Here is a 17,881-nt window from a genome sequence, read left to right on the forward strand (position 1 = left end):
CTACCAGGAACCAAAAAGGGTTCTCCTATGGGGACAGCTGAAGAACCCTTTTAGAACCGTTTTTTCTAAGAGAGAATAACTGCACAACATTTTCACAATCTTAAATATCAAACTATGCCTGCAACACCTTAAGATAATGAGATGGTTGAAGATATTTTTGTGTTTTTGTAGAGACAGTTGAATGAGGGAGAACACCTATGTCTATAAAACCTTTACTAAAGCAAATGTCAACAAACCCATGCCAAGACGTGTTCATGCTTGTGAATCCTTTCAAAGAAAAACAAGTGCAGGTCAACTCAAACATACAGCATAACCAGCATTATCCTAAATATAGTTACATCACTCATTTCACTTAACTCAAAACATATCGTCACAGCGTATGCATTTTGTCCTATATAGAACACCAAAGTTGTGTGGTCATATTGTTAAAACGAAAGCTCAGGACGAAAATGTTACGCTACATTACGAACAGCATGGCAATGTGTATTTCTGTCTCGGTAGCCTGCTGTAGCTAGCTAGATACCTTAGAAGGGTAAGGTATCTCAGAGTTGACAACTGTTCAGACACTCACAGATGACTGCTACAATGAACACTTCATTCAAAACTTTTATGTAAATGATGAAGACTGTACAGTTATTCAATTGTTTAGAACACAGATGTGCTCCATTGTAGAACAGTACTCTCCAATGAAATCACTGGAATGCATCCCTACGTGGTATAATTTCCCCCCTTGAGCAAAACATGTGGGTTGTTGTCCATGGGCATATTTTCTAACTATCAGTCAAGCTACAAATGCATGGTTGATTGATGATGTCAGGTCTGTGATTAGGAACAGTATGACTGTCATCTAGTACGTCTTGTCAGTCAGAGCTATGTATGGCCGTTGTTGTGTCCTGCTGTCAGCTGGCAGTTATCCATTGGCAAATCATCAGATGTTTTAACTGTGAGGGAGAGACGGAAAGGCCAATTAGTAAGGCAGGGCAATAGGTATTAGCCAATGAAGGAATAACTCTAAAGCCAGCAGTATTTCCTTTCAGTGTACTTCAACCAAACATGAATAAATAAGAACTTTAGTATACAGATAAATTAATTCAAGTGATAGAAGAGTTGGAGTTTTATGAATGTTGTTAAGGCTAAAGGTATCTGTGCTGAAGGCTACACAAGTCACTTTTGTTTTGGCCTTGCAGAATGGGGATAAAATCAGATACACTACATGCCCATAAGTATGTGGACACCTGCTCATCGAACATCTCATTCCAAAATCATGGGCATTGATATGGAGTTCGTCCCCCATTTGCTGCCATAATAGCCTCCACTGTTCTGGGAAGGCTTTCCACTAGATGTTGGAACATTGCTCCTGGGACTTGCTTCCATTCAGCCACAAGAGCATTAGTGATGTCAGGCGATTAGGCCTGACTCGGAGTCGGCTTTACAATTCATCCCAAATGTGTTCGATGGAGTTGACGTCATGGCTCTGTGCAGGCCAGTCAAGTTCTTCCACACCGATCTCGACAAACCATTTCTGTATGGACCTCGCTTTGTGCACGGGAGCATTGTCATGCGGAAACAGGAAAGGGCCTTCTCCAAACTATTGCCACAAAGTTGGAAACACAAAATCGTCGAGAATGTCATTATATGCTGTAGCGTTAATATTTTCTGTCACTGGAACTAAGGCCCGAACCATGAAAACAGCCCCTGCCCATTATTCCTCATCCACCAAACTTTACAGTTGGCACTATGCATTGGAGCAGGTAGCATCTCCTGGCATCTGCCAACCCAAGTTTCGTCCGTCGGACTGCCAGATGGTGAAGCGTGACTAATTACTCCAGAGAAGACATTTCCAATGCTCCAGAGTCCAATGGCGGCAAGATGTACACCACACCTGACGAACAGTTATTTCCAGAGGCAGTTTGGAACTCAGTAGTGAGTGTTGAACCGAGGAGAGATGATTTTTACGCACTACACGCTTCCGCACTTGGCGGTCCCGTTCTGTGAGCATGTGTGGACTACCGCTTCACGGATGAGCCGTTGTTGCACCTAGGTGTTTCCACTTCACAATAACAGCACTTACAGTTGACCGGGGCAGTTCTAGCAGGGCAGAAATTTGACAAACTGACTTGTTGGAAATGTGGCATCCTATTTAGGTGCCACGTTGAAAGTCACTGAGCTCTTCATTACGGGCCATTCCACTGCCAATATTTGTCTATGGAGATTGCATGGATTTGTGCTCGATTTTATAAACAGCAACGGTTGTGGCTGAAATAGCCGAATCCACTCATTTGAAGGGGTGTCCACATTCTTTTGTATATATAGTGTAAGATTGCTGGATTGGATTATAATAGGACAAAGGCCATACAATGATGAGTCCTGACAACTACTAAAATAGACCTATACTTACTAGTTTCCATTGGCTGCATCTCTGTGTCCTCCAGAGTAGTCCTATCAGCCTTCCCTTGGTTGGCTAAGGAGTACATAAATCATATGAGTCATCACTTCCTTCATTGCCATGTGAGTATGAGTACAGAATGCATGGTGTTCAGAAGTGATTCATTTACTCTCAGGTATTCCATCACATTAGTTATAGTAGAGTGAACAGTAGGATAGCAGACATCTCTTTGATACGCTGATATACTACCACTGCAGGCCCGGGTCAAGACCTGTCTTTATACTTACCTCTTTGTTTTCTATACAGTAGTAGAGCTGTTGTTACTAGTGCAACCACTGCAACTACTACAGCAATAACCCACATCTTGGAGTGACTTTCCCCTGTACGCCCAACCTGGTCTTCAGCATTTGGCATATTTTCTAGACGTTTGGACAATGTAAATGTGTGAAAAATTCAGCATTATGAAAAGATAGTGGACACTTATCATCAATAACCTTGCATGCAATATAAGCACATAGGGTGTAAATATTTTAAAGGTATAACTTTTATGTACCTGTCAACGACCGCCGTAATGTTGACCTGATGGCGACCTGGGTTTGAACCATGTGTCTGCTCTGGAAGCCTGAGAATGTACAGGTGTAGGTTCCTGTGTGTTCCTGACTCTCTGGGTTGTGAAGAAGGAGGGATCCATCTCCCATCAAAACTCGGTCCTGCTCCAGTTCAACCTGGCCCTCCCAGAGGTTGGAGGTCCGTCTGGTTTGGCTGACATAGCTGAGGATGACCTTGGATTTATCATTGGTTTTAGCGAAGGTCCAGGTGAGGAAAAAGTTCTGGAAGTTCTGTGGAGCCATGCAAGGGATGGACAGCTCTCGCCCTGCCTCTCCAGTCAACTCTGTTGATGAAATAAGTTTATGAATTGTGAGCCAGTGAAAGCATTTTATTTGAGGCTCAGTTGGTAGAGCATGGCGCTTTCAACGCCAGGTTTGTGGGTTTCGATTCCCACGGGAGACCAGTACAAAAAAGTACAAAAATGAATGCACTGACTTATGTAAGTTGCTCTGGATAAGAGTGTCTGTTAAATGTAAATGTAAAAGGTATATATATATATATATATATATATCACTGTCCCTTAGCAGACTTCCCACTGTAGTCACTCTCTTAAACACTAGAGGGCGGTGTTACCATAGAGGTCCTATTCAATTACTAGAGGGGATTTTATAAACCATCAAAGTTCCAGAATGGTGGCAAAAATGGCAACCATATTGGTCAGGGCGAAATACAAACCACTAATTGGAACGAATGGCGATAGAGGTATATTATCCAGATTTTACCCAAAACACACCTGCAGGAAAATAAAAGTAAGATATGGGATATATCAGAAATGGTGTAATGGAATTATTGTCAACATAAAATATTGTCAAATAATTGTAAATACAGTTTATACAGGTTTTACACCAATTTTCTGTATAAATAGCCTCTAAAATATACAGTACCAGTCAAACGTTTGGACACACCTACTCATTCAAGGGTTTTTCTTTATTTTACTATTTCCTACATTGTAGAACAAAAGTGAAGACATCAAAACTATTAAAGAAATCAAAATATATTTTAGATTCTTCAAAGTAGCCACCCTTTGACTTGATGACAGCTTTGCGCACTCTTGGCATTCTCTCAACCAGCTTCATGAGGAATGCTTTTCCAACAGTCTTGAAGGAGTTCCCACATATGCTGAGCTCTTGTTGGCTGCTTTTCCTTCACTCTGCGTTCCAACTCATCCCAAACCATCTCAATTGGGTCAAATAGCCCATACACAGCCTGGAGGTGTGTTTTGGGTCATTGTCCTGTTGAAAAACAAATTATAGTCCTACTAAGCGCAAACCAGATGGGATGGCATATCGCTGCAGAATGCTGCGGTAGCCATGCTGGTTAAGAGTGCCTTGAATTCTAAATAAATCACAGACAGTGTCACCAGCAAAGCACCCCACACCATCACACCTCCTCCTCCATGCTTCACGGTGGGAATCACACATGCGGAATTCATCCGTTCACCTACTCTGCGTCTCACAAAGACACAGCAGTTGGAATAAAAAAAATCTCAAATTTGGACTCATCATACCAAAAGAAAATTTCCACCGGTCTAATGTCCATTGCTCGTGTTTCTTGGCCCAAGCAAGTCTCTTCTTCTTATTGGTGTCCTTTAGTAGTGGTTTCTTTGCAGGATTTCGACCATGAAGGCCTGATTCACGCAGTCTCCTCTGAACAGTTGATGTTGAGATGTTTGAACTCTGTCAAGCATTTATGTGGGCTGCAATCTGAGGTGCAGTTAACTCGAATTAACTTATCCTCTGCAGCAGCGGTAACTCTGGGTCTTCCTTTCCTGTGGCGGTCTTCATGAGAGCCAGTTTCATCATGGTGCTTGATGGTTTTTGCAACTGCACTTGAAGAAACTTTAAAAGTTATTGACATTTTCCAGATTGACTGACCTTCATGTCTTAAAGTAATGATGGACTGTCGTTTCTCTTTGCTTATTTGACCTGTTCTTTCCATAATATGGACTTGGTCTTTTACCAAATAGGGCTATCTTCTGTATACCCACCCTACCTTGTTACAACACAACTGATTGGCTCAAAAGCATTAAGAAGGAAAGAAATTCCACAAATGAACTTTTAACAAGGCACACCTGTTAATTAAAATGCATTCCAGGTGACTACCTCATGAAGCTGGTTGAGAGAATGCCAAGAGTGTGCAAAGCTGTCATTGTCACACCCTGATCTGTTTCACCTGTCTTGTGCTTGCCTCCACCCCCCTCCAGGTGTCACCCATTTCCTCCATTATCCCCTGTGCATTTATGCCTGTGTTTTCTGTTTGTCTGTTGCCAATTCGTCTTGTCAAGCCTACCAGCATTTTTCCTGTAGTCCTGTTTTTCTCTCTTTTCCCTGTTTTCTAGCTTTCCCAGTTTTGACCATTCTGCCTGCCCTGATCCTGAGCCTGCCTGCTATTCCGTACCTTATGACACTGCCCTGGATTACTGACCTCTGCCTGCCCTGACCCTGAGCCTGCTTTTCTGTACCTTTCGGACTCTGCTCTAGATTACTGACCTCTGCCTGCCCTTGACCTGTTGTTTGCCTGCCACCTGTTTTTGTAATAAACTTTTGTTGCTTCGAACTGTCTGCATCTGGGTCTTCTCCTGAGGTCTGACTGACCCAGCAGACTCGGACCAGCTAGGAGCCAGCATTGGGAGACACAAGGAGTTACTCCGAGGTCTTATGGACGGATTCCAGACCTTGGCAGAACGCCATGACTGTGCCTTGAATACATTGCTGGAGCAATTCCGCGGATTATCTGTGAGTCTGCCGGCCATGACAGTAGCCTCCCAGCCCCCCAGTAACACCGCTGTCAGCAGTGCGTCTCTCCAGGCCACCCCGGCTTCCCGATAACCCCGCTTACCTCCTCCTCCTCCTCTATCTTTGAGCTGCTGCCCTCGTCCTTCCCCTCGGATCGCTAATGTCCAGGAGGGCTCTTGCCTGGGCTACTGTCCAGGAGGGCTCTTGCCTGGGCTACTGCTCTTGCCTGGGCTACTTGCCTGGGCTACTAGGAACAACAATCTACCGAGTGTTTCAGCCTGGAGGAGTTCGTGAGGATGAGGTGAAATAGGTTTTCAATTGTCCAGGAGAGAGACTGCCCAGAAGTTACTCCAGCTTCGCCAAGACTCCCGCAGTGTGTTGGACTATGCAGTTGATTCCTGCACATTGGCTGCCAAGTGCCTGGCACTCAGAATCCCTGTTCGACACATTCCTTCATGGATTATCGGAGGACGTTAAGGATGACCATGCAGCCCGGGAACTGCCTCAGGATCTCGATTCTCTCATTGCCTTGACCATCCAGATCGATGGGCGGCTACGGGAACATAGGAGGGAGAGGAGGTCTGATTCCTGTCCCAATCTCTCACCCTAAGGATCCCACCTTTCCTCCGAGGAACTCCGGAAGATCCCGGAATCTACATCCCCAAGAGAATCCAAGCTTACCCGAGTTCCCCCGAGAGTCTCTGAGGTCTGCCGACTCCCCTTTTTCGTAGCCGATGCAACTTGGCAGAGCTAGGCTGTCTCCAGCTGAACACTTACGCAGACTTAACACCCAGAGTTGTCTGTATTGCGGAACTGCCGGTCATTATGTGTCAACCTGTCTTTTAATAAGACCAGGCTCATCAGTAGGTGCGAGTACTCTGGTGGGCCATACAGAGCGTTTTTCTTCTCCCCTTACTCGCACCCCCTCTCCTGCTGTGGGGCAACCAGTCTAAATCTCTCCAGGTTCTCATTGACTCTGAGGCCGATGAGGGTTTCATGGACGCCACCCTGGTGTCTGAGCTGGGCATCCCCACTCAGCCCCTCTCCAGTCACGTGGATGTTAGAGCACTGGATGGGCGCTCTATAGGCAGGGTTACCCACATTACTACTCCTATCCCCCTGTGTGTCCAGGAATCACAGTGATCTATACAGTTTATGCTCATCAAGTCTGCTCAGGTTCCCGTAGTATTGGGGTTTTCTTGGCTCCAGCGCCACAATCCCCTTATCAAATGAACTGCTGGTACTATCATGGGCTGGAGCCTGTTCTGCCACGCCCATTGCCTGAACTCAGCGCAGCCTGCCCCAGGAAGTCTTCCTGTGGGCTCGGAAGAAGCCTCGAACCTCTCTGCCATTCCAGTGGAGTATCAGGATCTACGGGAGATTTTAAGCAAGGCCTGGGCCACTTCGCTTCCTCCGCATTGACCCTATGACTGCGGGATTGACCTTCTCTCGGGCACTACCACCCTGGGGATGGCTGTATTCACTGTCGGGTCCCTGGCTGCAGGGGGTATCCGTCCTGCCTCCCCCGCCGGCGCAGGGTTCTTCTTTGTGGAGAAGAAGGACGAAACTCTGCGCCCATACATCAACTACCGGGGCCTCAATGACATCACGGTTAAGAACCGCTACCCGCTACCACTCATCAATTCGGCTTTCAAGCCACTCCAGGGGGCCGCTATCTTCTCTAAGTTAGACCTTCGGAACGCCTACCACCTGGTACGGATACGGGAAGGTGACGAGTGGAAGACAGCCTTCAACACTGCTAGCGGACACTATGAATACCTGGTGATACCATTCGGTTTGACCAATGCTCCTGCTGTGTTCCAGGCCCTGGTTAATGACGTTCTCCTGGATATGTTGAACCGGTTCGCGTTCGTCTACCTCGATGACATCCTCGTCTTTTCCCGCTCAGCTCAAGAACACGTTCTCCACGTCCAGCAAGTCCTCCAGCGTCTCCTGGAGAACCAGCTGTTTGTCAAATGCGAGTTCCATTACTCCATCATCTCCTTCCTTGGTTACATCATCACTGCTGGGAATGTGCAGATGGATCCGGGAAAGGTGAGAGCGGTAGTAGATTGCAACGTTTCTTAGGATTTGCCCATTTCTATCACTGTTTTATCCGGATTTACAACACCCTGGCCTCTCCCTTGTCAGCACTCACATCTCCGAAGGTCCCGTTCATGTGGTCCCCAGCTGCTGACCGGGCATTCCTGGACCTTAAGCACCGCTTCACCACAGCTCCCATATTGATCCATCCGGACCCGTCCTGTCAGTTCATGGTGGAGGTAGACACTTCGGATGTCAGAGTGGTGGCTGTCCTGTCCCAAGGTTTTGCCCTGGAACTTAAGCTGCATCCCTGCGCCTTCTTCTCCTATCGCCTTAACGCCACGGAGATGAATTATGATGTGGGGAATCGAGAACTACTCGTGGTGAAGATGGCCTTGGAGGAGTGGAGACAATGGTTAGATGGGGCGGAACTTCCATTTATAGTGTGGACGGATCACAAGAACCTGGAATATCTCTGCACCGCCAAGTATCTCAACTCCAGGCAAGCTCGATGGGCCCTGTTGTTCACCCGGTTCAACTTCACCATCTCTTACCACCCGGGGTCTAAGAATGTTAAGCCGGACATGCTTTCACGCCGCTATTGCCCCGCTTCTACACCCTCAGACCCCGAAATCATTCTTCCTACCTCGTGCCTGGTGGCTACCTTCGTCTGGGGAATAGAGAACCAGGTCTGTGTGGCGCAGCGTTCCCAGCCGGACCCAAATGGGCTTATTCCTCCAGGCTTGCCTGCCCCCCTGGTTCCCATTGGAGCCAGGGTGGCAGGTGGCCCACCATAGTTCCGGACATCTCCGCGTTCGGCGCCTCTTGCACGGTCTGTGCTCAGAACAAGACTCCTCGGTAAGCTCCGGCTGGCCTCCTTCAACCTCTTCCTGTCCTTCACCGTCCCTGGTCACATATACCCCTGGACTTCGTCACTGGTCCCACTCCGTCTGATGGCAACAACACTATCCTCAAGGTGGTGGACAGGTTTTCCAAGGTTTTCCTGCCCATTTCATTCCCCTCCTCAAGCTACCTTCGGCCAAGGAGATGGACCAGCTCATGGTGCAGCACGTCTTCCGGATCCATGGACTTCCAGTGGACATGGTTTCCAACCGTGGTCCTCAATTCTCGTCCCGGTTCTGGAAGGCGTTCCGCACACTCATTGGGTCATCGGCCAGCCTGTCCTCCGGGTTTCATCCCCAATCCAACGGCCAGTCAGAACGTGCCAATCAGGACCTGGATACGACTCTTCGGTGCCTCGTCTCGGCCAACCCCACCACCTGGAGCCAGCAACTTGTGTGGCTGGAGTACACCCGGAACACCCTTCCCTGCTCGCCCTTCGAGTGCTCCATGGGTTATCAGCCCTGAGCAAGAGGTCATCATACCCTCTGCCCAGATGTTCGTCCGTACCTGGAAGAGAGCTCGGTCCGCTCATCTCAAGACTACCTCCAGGTACCGTCGACAGGCAGACTGCCACCGGACCCCGGCTCCCCACTGTCTTCTTGGGCAGAGGGTATGGCTGTCTACTCGGAATCTGCCCCTCTGGGTAGAGTCACGCAAACTTTCCCCCCGTTTTATCAGCCCTTTTTCCAAGATCCTTAGCCCCTCTGCTGTTCATCTTCTGTTGCCCTGCACTCTCCGTACACATCCCACGTTTCATGTATCAAGGATTAATCCTCTGTCTTACAGCTCTCTGTCTCCTCTTTCCGGTTTTGACCATTCTGCCTGCCCTTTCCCTTAGCCTGCCTGCTGTTCTGTATCCTGAGGTCTGATAGTCATCAAGGCAAAGGGTGGCTACTTTGAAGAATCTAAAATATTTTTTGGATTTGTTTAACACTTTTTTGCTTACTACATGATTCCATATGTGTTATTTCATTGTTTTGATGTCTTCTCTTGTCACGAAGTCTACCGAAGATGGCTCCTCTCCCTGTTCGGGCGGCGCTCGGCGGTCATCGTCACTGGCCTACTAGCTGCCACCGATCCTCTTTTCCTTTTCGTTTGGTTTTGTCTGGTTTTGTGTTAGGTAATTAGTGGGGTATTTAGTCTTGCTGTCTGGGTTTAGGTTTTTGTGCGGGATTGTTCGTTGTTGCCTGTCGTGGGGTTTAGGGGTTATTATTGTTTTCCTGATTCATGTTGTGGAAGAACGTTATTTTTGTTTCTGGACTGTGTTCCGACCCTGTTGAGGTGGACATTTATATTTTTGTCTGGTTCGTTTTCCTTGTTCATTTCCTGATTGGATTTGTCGGAATTAGGAAATAAACACCCTACTACGCATCTTTGGTCTCCTGCGCCTGACTTCACCCCATCACTCTAGTGAGTCTTGACATCTCTATTATTCTACAATGTAGAAAATAGGAAAAATAAGGAAAAACCCTTGAATGAGTAGGTGTGTCCAAACTTTTGACTGGTACTGTATGTAAACAGATCAGAAATGTCTTAAATGTTTTTCTTGGAAAGCTGTGAGTGCTATTATGGTCCATTTACAACTTGTCTCAGTCCTAACATCAACTGATTGCAGCCAGTGTATGACTGTAGATTGACCACATTGTTTGAATGGAATGTTGGCATATTGGCAGTTAATTTGAAAAATGTCATGTCTAGCTAGCTGACAAAAAAACTGTGTAAAATAATGAATTTGAATAATGTATCTATATACATTATTCAAATTCATTATTTTACACCATATCTTATCACATCACTGGCAAACCATGGTTGACCAACTCCCTGACCAAAATGGCTGACCTTAATCCCATCATAAGAAGGTTAAAACCCATTCTAGTGTTCTAATTCCTAATAGAGAGAAATAGTAATGGCATCTTTTTGTAGGCACTAACTCAGCCATTGTTCGTTGGACAAAGCCTATGAGGAAAATGAATGACATTTTTGTAGGGTTTTTGGATGAACGCCAAAAATAAGGTCCGTGGTAAACACAGTCTTAGGAGATCTTATACGTTTTGTTCTATGAAATAATCTTCACCAGCTAACGTTACTTTTTGTGAAGTTTGAAGAATTTATGTAATAATTAAAAACACACAAATCACACAGACTTCATAATGGATATGCTAACTGACTGCTATTGTCTGATAAAACAAAATGTATAAGATCTCCTAAGCCTGTGTTAACCTCAGACCTTATATTCCAAAAGCCTATTCTTTCCCCATTCATTCTTCCCATAGGGATGGCTAAACAAACCAGAGGACTACAAGGACTAGCGAGCTATATTCAATGGGTGTTACACTGAAATTAATGAATTATTCATTTTCTCAGGCATCAACGCATCACGCACGTCTGTCTGGGAGTTGAGAGCACCTGTATATAAATCAGTCAGTTTCCCTGTGTGGGTTTGTCTCTGGCTCTGCACTTGGTCATCATTGCTAACTACCTCTCTCAAAGAGTGTGGTGTATAAAGTCAGAACATCTGCTGTCTCAGCCACTGCCTGTCACCAAGGGTGTACCCCAGGGCTCGATCCTAGGCCTCACACTCTTCTCAATTTACATCAACAACATACCTCAGGCAGTAGGAAGCTCTCTCATCAATTTATATGCAGATGATACAATGTTATACTCAGCTGGCCCCTCCTCAGATTTTGTGTTAAACGCTCTACAACAAAGCTTTCTTAGTGTCCAACAAGCTTTCTCTGCCTTTAATCTAGTTCTGGACACCTCCAAAACAAAGGACATTGTGGTTTGGTAAGAAGAATGCCCCTCTCCCCACAGGTGTGATTACTACCTCTGAGAGTTTAGAGCTTGAGGTAGTCACTTCATACAAGTACTTGGGAGTATGGCTAGACGGTGCACTGTCCTTCTCTCAGCACATATCAAAGCTGCAGGCTAAAGTTAAATCTAGACTTGGTTTCCTCTATCGTAATCGTTCCTCTTTCACCCCAGCTGCCAAACTAACCCTGATTCAGATGACCATCTGCAGGTAAGGGTGCTCTTGAGCGGCTAGATGTTCTTTACCATTAACCCATCAGATTTGCCACCAATGCTCCTAAAGGACACATCACTGCACTCTATACTCTGTAAACTGGTCATCTCTGTATACCTGTTGCTAGACCCACTGGTTGATGCTTATTAATAAAACCCTCTTAGGCCTCACTCCCCCTTATCTGAGATATCTACTGCAGCCGTCATCCTTCACATAAAACACCCGTTCTGCCAGTCACATTCTGTTCGCAGCAGCTAGCGACTGTAACGAGCTGCAACATACAATCAATCTCTTAATTCAAAGACTCAATCATGGACACTCTTATTGACAAATGAAATTTTATTTGTCACATACACATGGTTAGCAGGTGTTAATGCGAGCGTAGCGAAATGCTTGTGCTTCTGGTTCCGACAGTGCAAGTGACTAGTGATCCCTTTGTTAAAGTGGCCAGTGTTTGGGTCTCCATGTTGGCAGCAGCCTCTCTGAGTTTGTGATTGCTGTTTACCAGTCTAATGGCCTTGAGATAGAGACTGAAGAACAGCTTCTCAGTCCCAGCTTTGATGCACCTGTACTGACCTCGCCTTTTGGATGGTAGCGGTGTGAACAGGCAGTGGCTCGGGTGGTTGTTGTCTTTGATGATCTTTTTTGCCTTCCTGTGACATCGGGTGCTATAGGTAGTTTTCCTCTGGTGATGCGTTGTGCAGACCGCACCACCCTCTGGAGAGCCTTGCGGTTGTGGGCGGAGCAGTTGCCGTGCCAGGCTGTGATACAGCCCGACATGATGCTCTCGATTGTGGATCTGTAAAAGTTAGTCAGGGTTTTGGGTGACAAGCCAAATTTCTTCAGCCTCCTGAGGTTGAAGAGGCGCTGTTGCACCTTCTTCACCACACTGTCTGTGTTGGTGGACCATTTCAGTTTGTCGTTGATGTGTACACCGAGGAACTTTCCACTTTCTTCACTGCTGTCCCTTCGAAGTGGATAGGAGGTGCACCCTCTGCTGTTTCCTGAAGTCCATGATCATTGTTGATGTTTAGTGAGAGGTTGTTTTCCTGACACCACACTCTGAGTGCCCTCACCTCCTCCCTGTAGGCTGTCTCGTCGTTGTTGGTAATTAAGCCCACTACTGTTGTGTCGTCTGCAAACTTGATGATTGAGTTGGAGGCGTGCATGGCCACACAGTCATGGGTGAACAGGGAGTACAGGAGGGGGCTGAGCACGCACCCTTGTGGGGCCCCAGTGTTGAGGGTCAGCGAGGTGGAGATGTTGTTTCCTACCTTCACCTCCTGGGAGCGGTCCATCAAGTCCAGGACCCAATTGCACAGGGCGGGGTTGAGGCCCAGGGCCTCCAGCTTGATGATGAGCTTGGAGGGTATTATGGTGTTGAATGCTGAGCTGTAGTCAATGAACAGCATTCTTACATTTGCCACGATCTACACCCAGAAAGGGCCACGTCATGACACTGGTAAGGCGGAGGTGACATGATCCTTGACTACTCTCTCAAAGCGCTTCATGATGACAGAAGTGAGTGCTACGGGGCGGTAGTCATTTAGTTCAGTTATCTTTGCCTTCTTGGTTATAGGAACATTGGTGGCCATCTTGACAGGTGTGGCTGCTTTGCGGGATGTATTGTTGTCCCTATTTCCTAGCCCTTTGTGCTGTTGTCTGTGCTCAATAATGTTTGTACCGTTTTGTGAGGCTACCATGTTTTGCTGCTGCCATGTTGTGTTGCTACCATGTTGTCATGTTGTGTTACTTCCATGCTGTGTTGTTGTCTTAGGTCTCTCTTTATGTAGTTTTTCATTTTAATCCCAGCCCCCGCCCCGCCCCTGCAGGAGGCCTGTAGCCTTTTGGTAGACCGTCATTGTAAATAAGAATTTGTTCTTAACTGACTTGCCTAGTTAAATAAAGGTTAAATAATCCCAGCAGTGTATTACTGTTTTTATGAGAATTTATCAACCATAAACTATGCATCTGCAAAATGAGAGAGAAAGAGAGAAAGAGAAACACAATGCTGATTATGCCGTACCTCCTTTTTGTAGTGAGCTCTTCCATGACTGTGATCCATATGTGGAATTAACGGTGCAGACGTAAGTGGGGGTATTTCCAAACATTCTCAGTTTGCTCTGAACAGAGTAGAGGCCCTCAGTGTTGGGTGCCATATGTGTGGTGGATCTCAGGTTGGCTTTAGGTGGCAGAGTGGACCATTGCACACGGGGAGCAGGGAAGATATCCTTAGACAGGCACTGAATCTCTCTGTTCTTACTTATCTCCATAGTAACCATCTTGATGGGAGCTGGAATAATAGTGAGAGAGAGCCAAGGTTAGAAAGTAACAGCCTTGAGTGGTTTGACTACAAACAGTGAATTTGAGAGCAAAAACCATTCAAAAGGTTTTTGTACAGCGAAGTCACAAAACCAACATCAAAAGCAAATACTCGACTCTTGGCTTGGCATCAGTTTAGAAATTTGGCTCTAGCTCTAACAGCTCCAATACAGCGGCAGCTGGGCGACAAACAATGATTCATGTCTCTTAACAGAGGGTATTTTACCACAAGCTACGCTGAAGGAATTTGATATGTGAAGTGGATACTCAGCAGCATACTCTAGCCTCGATACTAGCGCCAGCGGTACTACTAACCCTCCACTTTCATGATGATAAAGGACTCCTGTTGTCCCAGAGTGCTGTTGACCTGACACCTGTAGCGGCCTCGGTCCTTGATGCCACACTGGCTGAGGTGGAGCGAGGCGTTGCCCCGGGAGAGCTGGTCCTGAAGCAGGTACATCCTGGTACGGTGGTCCTTGGGAGGCTGGTCCGACTGGTCTCCACCCTGATGGGAGTGGTTGAGGAGGAGTACCTCCTGGCGGTACCAGCTGATGATCTCATTTCCGCCGGGTTGGAAGCTGCAGGGTAGCACACAGTCTTCTGAGAACAGGCATGTCAAATGGGCATCTAAGGGAGAAGTAGAGAGATAACAGTTTGGGGAAATGTGACCTCCATTTAATAATTAGTTAACATTCTTTCAAAAAGCCCGCAAAAAAATCCAGTGTTGCTATGTCAAACAGTTTTCTTATATTTTATATTTCAATCTTCTGTGACATATATAAAGTGCAATATTTCGATGCAAACTCAAAATGTAATACATTTCAACTCCATATCTGACATGGTACAGGTGTATTATTTTTTAAAGCCCATAACTATGTGTTTGAGCTATATAATTTTGTTTCAAAGTAGATTTAAGACTACCCAGAAACACTATGTGTTGACCCCCTATTTAGCCCACTGCAGTAGAAGGCGGAATGAACAAAATGTTCTCTCCATTCCTATCTCTTTCTTTCAGCCCACAACACCTACTCACAGTATGTCCTTTCCATATCGGTATATCACGTATGACGTGTACTGAATCCACATGGTAATGAGTGAACTTTTCTCCCCCTCTTTCCATCTTGCTATAGGTTGTGTTATTCTCACGGTTCTGAAACATTCACTATGTTATGTTTTACCCAACTGTAACATGCAGTCCCAGCATTTTAGCCACCACACAACTCACAGTTAGCGCCAGCACCTATGGTTATGGGGGCACTTCTAAAGCCAAACATTACATACATACATTACAATTTTTTAGTTAAATGCAGAGTTTGACTGGATAAGTATTAGATAATACCCTTGAAACTGGTAATCACACAGCCTATTCTCAACATCTGTTTTTTTCAGTCATTTGTTTTGCACTAAATGTGGTTGCAACAAGACATTGCACTGTGAATGAATAAATGTAACATCCATGTTCATAGGTGAATTTATGGGCTTTTTACTGCCAAAACAACAGTGGTAACACCAGTGAAGTCCTTCATTGACAGGGCACCCACTCAGAGTCAAATATAGTGCATGACTATATAGAATAAGCATGTGTGCAACTGTGTGAAGAGTCAAGGATGTCCCTGTGAGACTGTGAGCTTCTCCTCAGAGTAGACGTCTTTCATCTCCTCAGCAACATTCCAAACAGAAGAGACAGCTGACCTGGGTCCCAGCATGGTCTGGCCAGTCTAAATACTGGACAGGACAGTGGGACCCGGCCTCCCTAGTCTCCCAACCAGAACAAACAGAGGCATGCCGAGGGCCAGAGGGCCAGCTATCACAGACGCCGTGGGCTACTGGATTCCTAACAGAGAACACATCTCGACTCCTGCTCACTGCCCACTGACTGACCACCTCTCAAGGATTTACAGGGATGTGGGCAACATATTTCTACATGCACAGCAATAGAGGCTCAGCATTGCCTTGAAGGATGTTTTTACTTCATAAATCCTCAGATTTGCTGAGGATGGAGAGACACTTCATCGACAAGTTACAGGAACAGTGCAGTGACAATATGTAATTTCTGTTGTATAGGAATGGTTGTTTGTATTCATAAAACTCCTGGCCAAACCATTCTCTTTAAACTAATACTTTACACTTGATTTGTCTTATGGAAAATCCCTCTCCTTTTAGGACCACATGTTAAAGTAGTTCTTGTTATTTTTCAGATGTCTGTCTCGTTATAGTTTTGCCACGAAGAACTATGATTTCTTGTGCAGTGAAAGGGACACAGTGCAAAAAGCATCTGTTCCATGAATAAGAGATGTAGAGAAAGAAAGTGTACCCAAACGCTCTTCAGCCCCGCTTGAACAAAAAGGGAAACATTCCTTACCCCAGGACACTTCAAACTGGTGACTAGCATTCCTTACCCCAGTACACTTCAAACTGGTGACTATCATTCCTTACCCCAGTACACTTCAAACTGGTGACTAGCATTCCTTACCCCAGGACACTTCAAACTGGTGACAATCCAGGAAAATAAAGAAAAAGGAGTACATTGTTTCTGTATAGATCTGATTATTTGATGGGACACAACATGCAAAAAGGTTTACATTTTGGCGTAATCACCTCCATCAGAGCCAGGTAAGTAAGTTTGCTTGTCTTTATTTTCCTGGACAGTCACCCATTGAAGTGTCCTGGGGTAAGGAATGTTTTTAGATAGAGATGTATTTTAAGATTAGATCAAATGTAAGTATTTAAAGGCATACAGTAGTCAGATTATTTGTTTCCTTACACTAAAGACATCCCCTGCCTTGAACCTTGACCCATGAGCCTGTCCTGACAATTCTTGCACTACTACCTTTAAAAGAGGATAGAGAGATCTTATCCTTACCTGGGATCTTACACTTTGCCAAGGTGAGAATCCACAGCAACCTCAAAAAAGCTTGAGCAAGTGCCTTTACCATTCTCATTCATTCACAAAGCCACAAGTATGGTTGTTGTTGACTCACGTCCTGATTCCAATCAGTAGCAATCTTAAAGCAATTAGGAGCTCTGAATCACAATTAGTGTCTTGGTCTCTCTTAGATCTCACATTTCAGCCTATGGGATAGTGTAGATCAAAAGCCCTTGCTGTCACTTTAAAGGTTGAAGGATCCAGATGGAAAATATCCTTGTAAACACAAATGAGAGCCAATACAAATGAGAGCCAATGAGTCTGAAACTCACTGCCGCAGACATACGAAAGGGCCCACCTGGAACAACTTGTGTCAGAGCAGAAAAGCAGTTTCCCTGTCAGAGAAACTAGCTCCTCTCACAGTGACAAGAGAGGGACTGTAAGAGGAAGGGAGAGCGAGAAGGAGGGAGCGGCAGGGCAGACAGGCTGGTTTGAAATACACCCCCCTCTACAGAGGCAGAGGCAGGGTGGAGTCATTGGTTACAATGTGTTACTTGGGAACGCCTCTTTGCTTCTTACCTGCCTGTCACTTTGCTTTGCGTCACTTTAAAGGATCCAGATGGAATATATCCTTGTGAACATAAATGAGAGCCAATACAAATGAGAGCCAATGAGTCTGAAACTCACTGCCACAGACATACGAAAGGGCCCACCTGGAACCACTTGTGTCAGAGCAGAAAAGCAGTTTCCCTGTCAGAGAAACTAGCTCCTCTCACAGTGAGAAGAGAGGGAGTGTAACAGGAAGAGAGAGCGAGAAGGAGGGAGCGGCAGGGCAGACAGGCTTTTCTGAAATACAAACCCATCTACAGAGACATCGAGACACGGTGCAATCAATGGTTACACTGTGTTACTTGGAAATGCCTCTTTCCCTCTTATCTCCCGGTCAGACCTCCCCACCCCTCACACTCAGTGCCTCATAGAATCTCTTGTCA

General features: G+C 45.9%; 1 protein-coding gene across 1 annotated transcript; it reads right to left on the reverse strand.

Moving 5' to 3' along the window:
- Nucleotides 1-593: 593 nt before the first annotated feature.
- On the reverse strand, nt 594-17,355 carry LOC106603080 (HERV-H LTR-associating protein 2). Its single transcript, XM_014196252.3, has 7 exons — nt 16,887-17,355; nt 14,339-14,650; nt 13,728-13,994; nt 2,940-3,278; nt 2,674-2,805; nt 2,399-2,461; nt 594-941 (listed from the first exon to the last, which is right to left on the reverse strand). Exons 1-7 carry the CDS (start codon nt 16,963-16,965, stop codon nt 871-873), a joined length of 1,263 nt encoding a protein of 420 aa, XP_014051727.1. The 5' UTR covers nt 16,966-17,355; the 3' UTR covers nt 594-870.
- Nucleotides 17,356-17,881: the final 526 nt, after the last annotated feature.

This window comes from Salmo salar, chromosome 04 (genome assembly GCF_965601325.2).
Source record: "Salmo salar chromosome 04, fSalSal1, whole genome shotgun sequence".
In the NCBI taxonomy this organism is placed as follows: Eukaryota; Metazoa; Chordata; class Actinopteri; order Salmoniformes; family Salmonidae; genus Salmo; species Salmo salar.

What these genes read in the sequence shown, in the direction of transcription:
- LOC106603080 (XM_014196252.3), bottom strand. Translation starts at nt 16,965, where the DNA reads ATGAGAATGGTAAAGGCACTTGCTCAAGCTTTTTTGAGGTTGCTGTGG. An exon ending in GGCAAAGTGTAAGATCCCAG is followed by an intron (nt 14,651 to 16,886) that starts GTAAGGATAAGA and finishes CTTCTCCCTTAG; the next exon opens with ATGCCCATTTGACATGCCTG. An exon ending in GATGCAGCCAATGGAAACTA is followed by an intron (nt 942 to 2,398) that starts GTAAGTATAGGT and finishes TCTCCCTCACAG; the next exon opens with TTAAAACATCTGATGATTTG.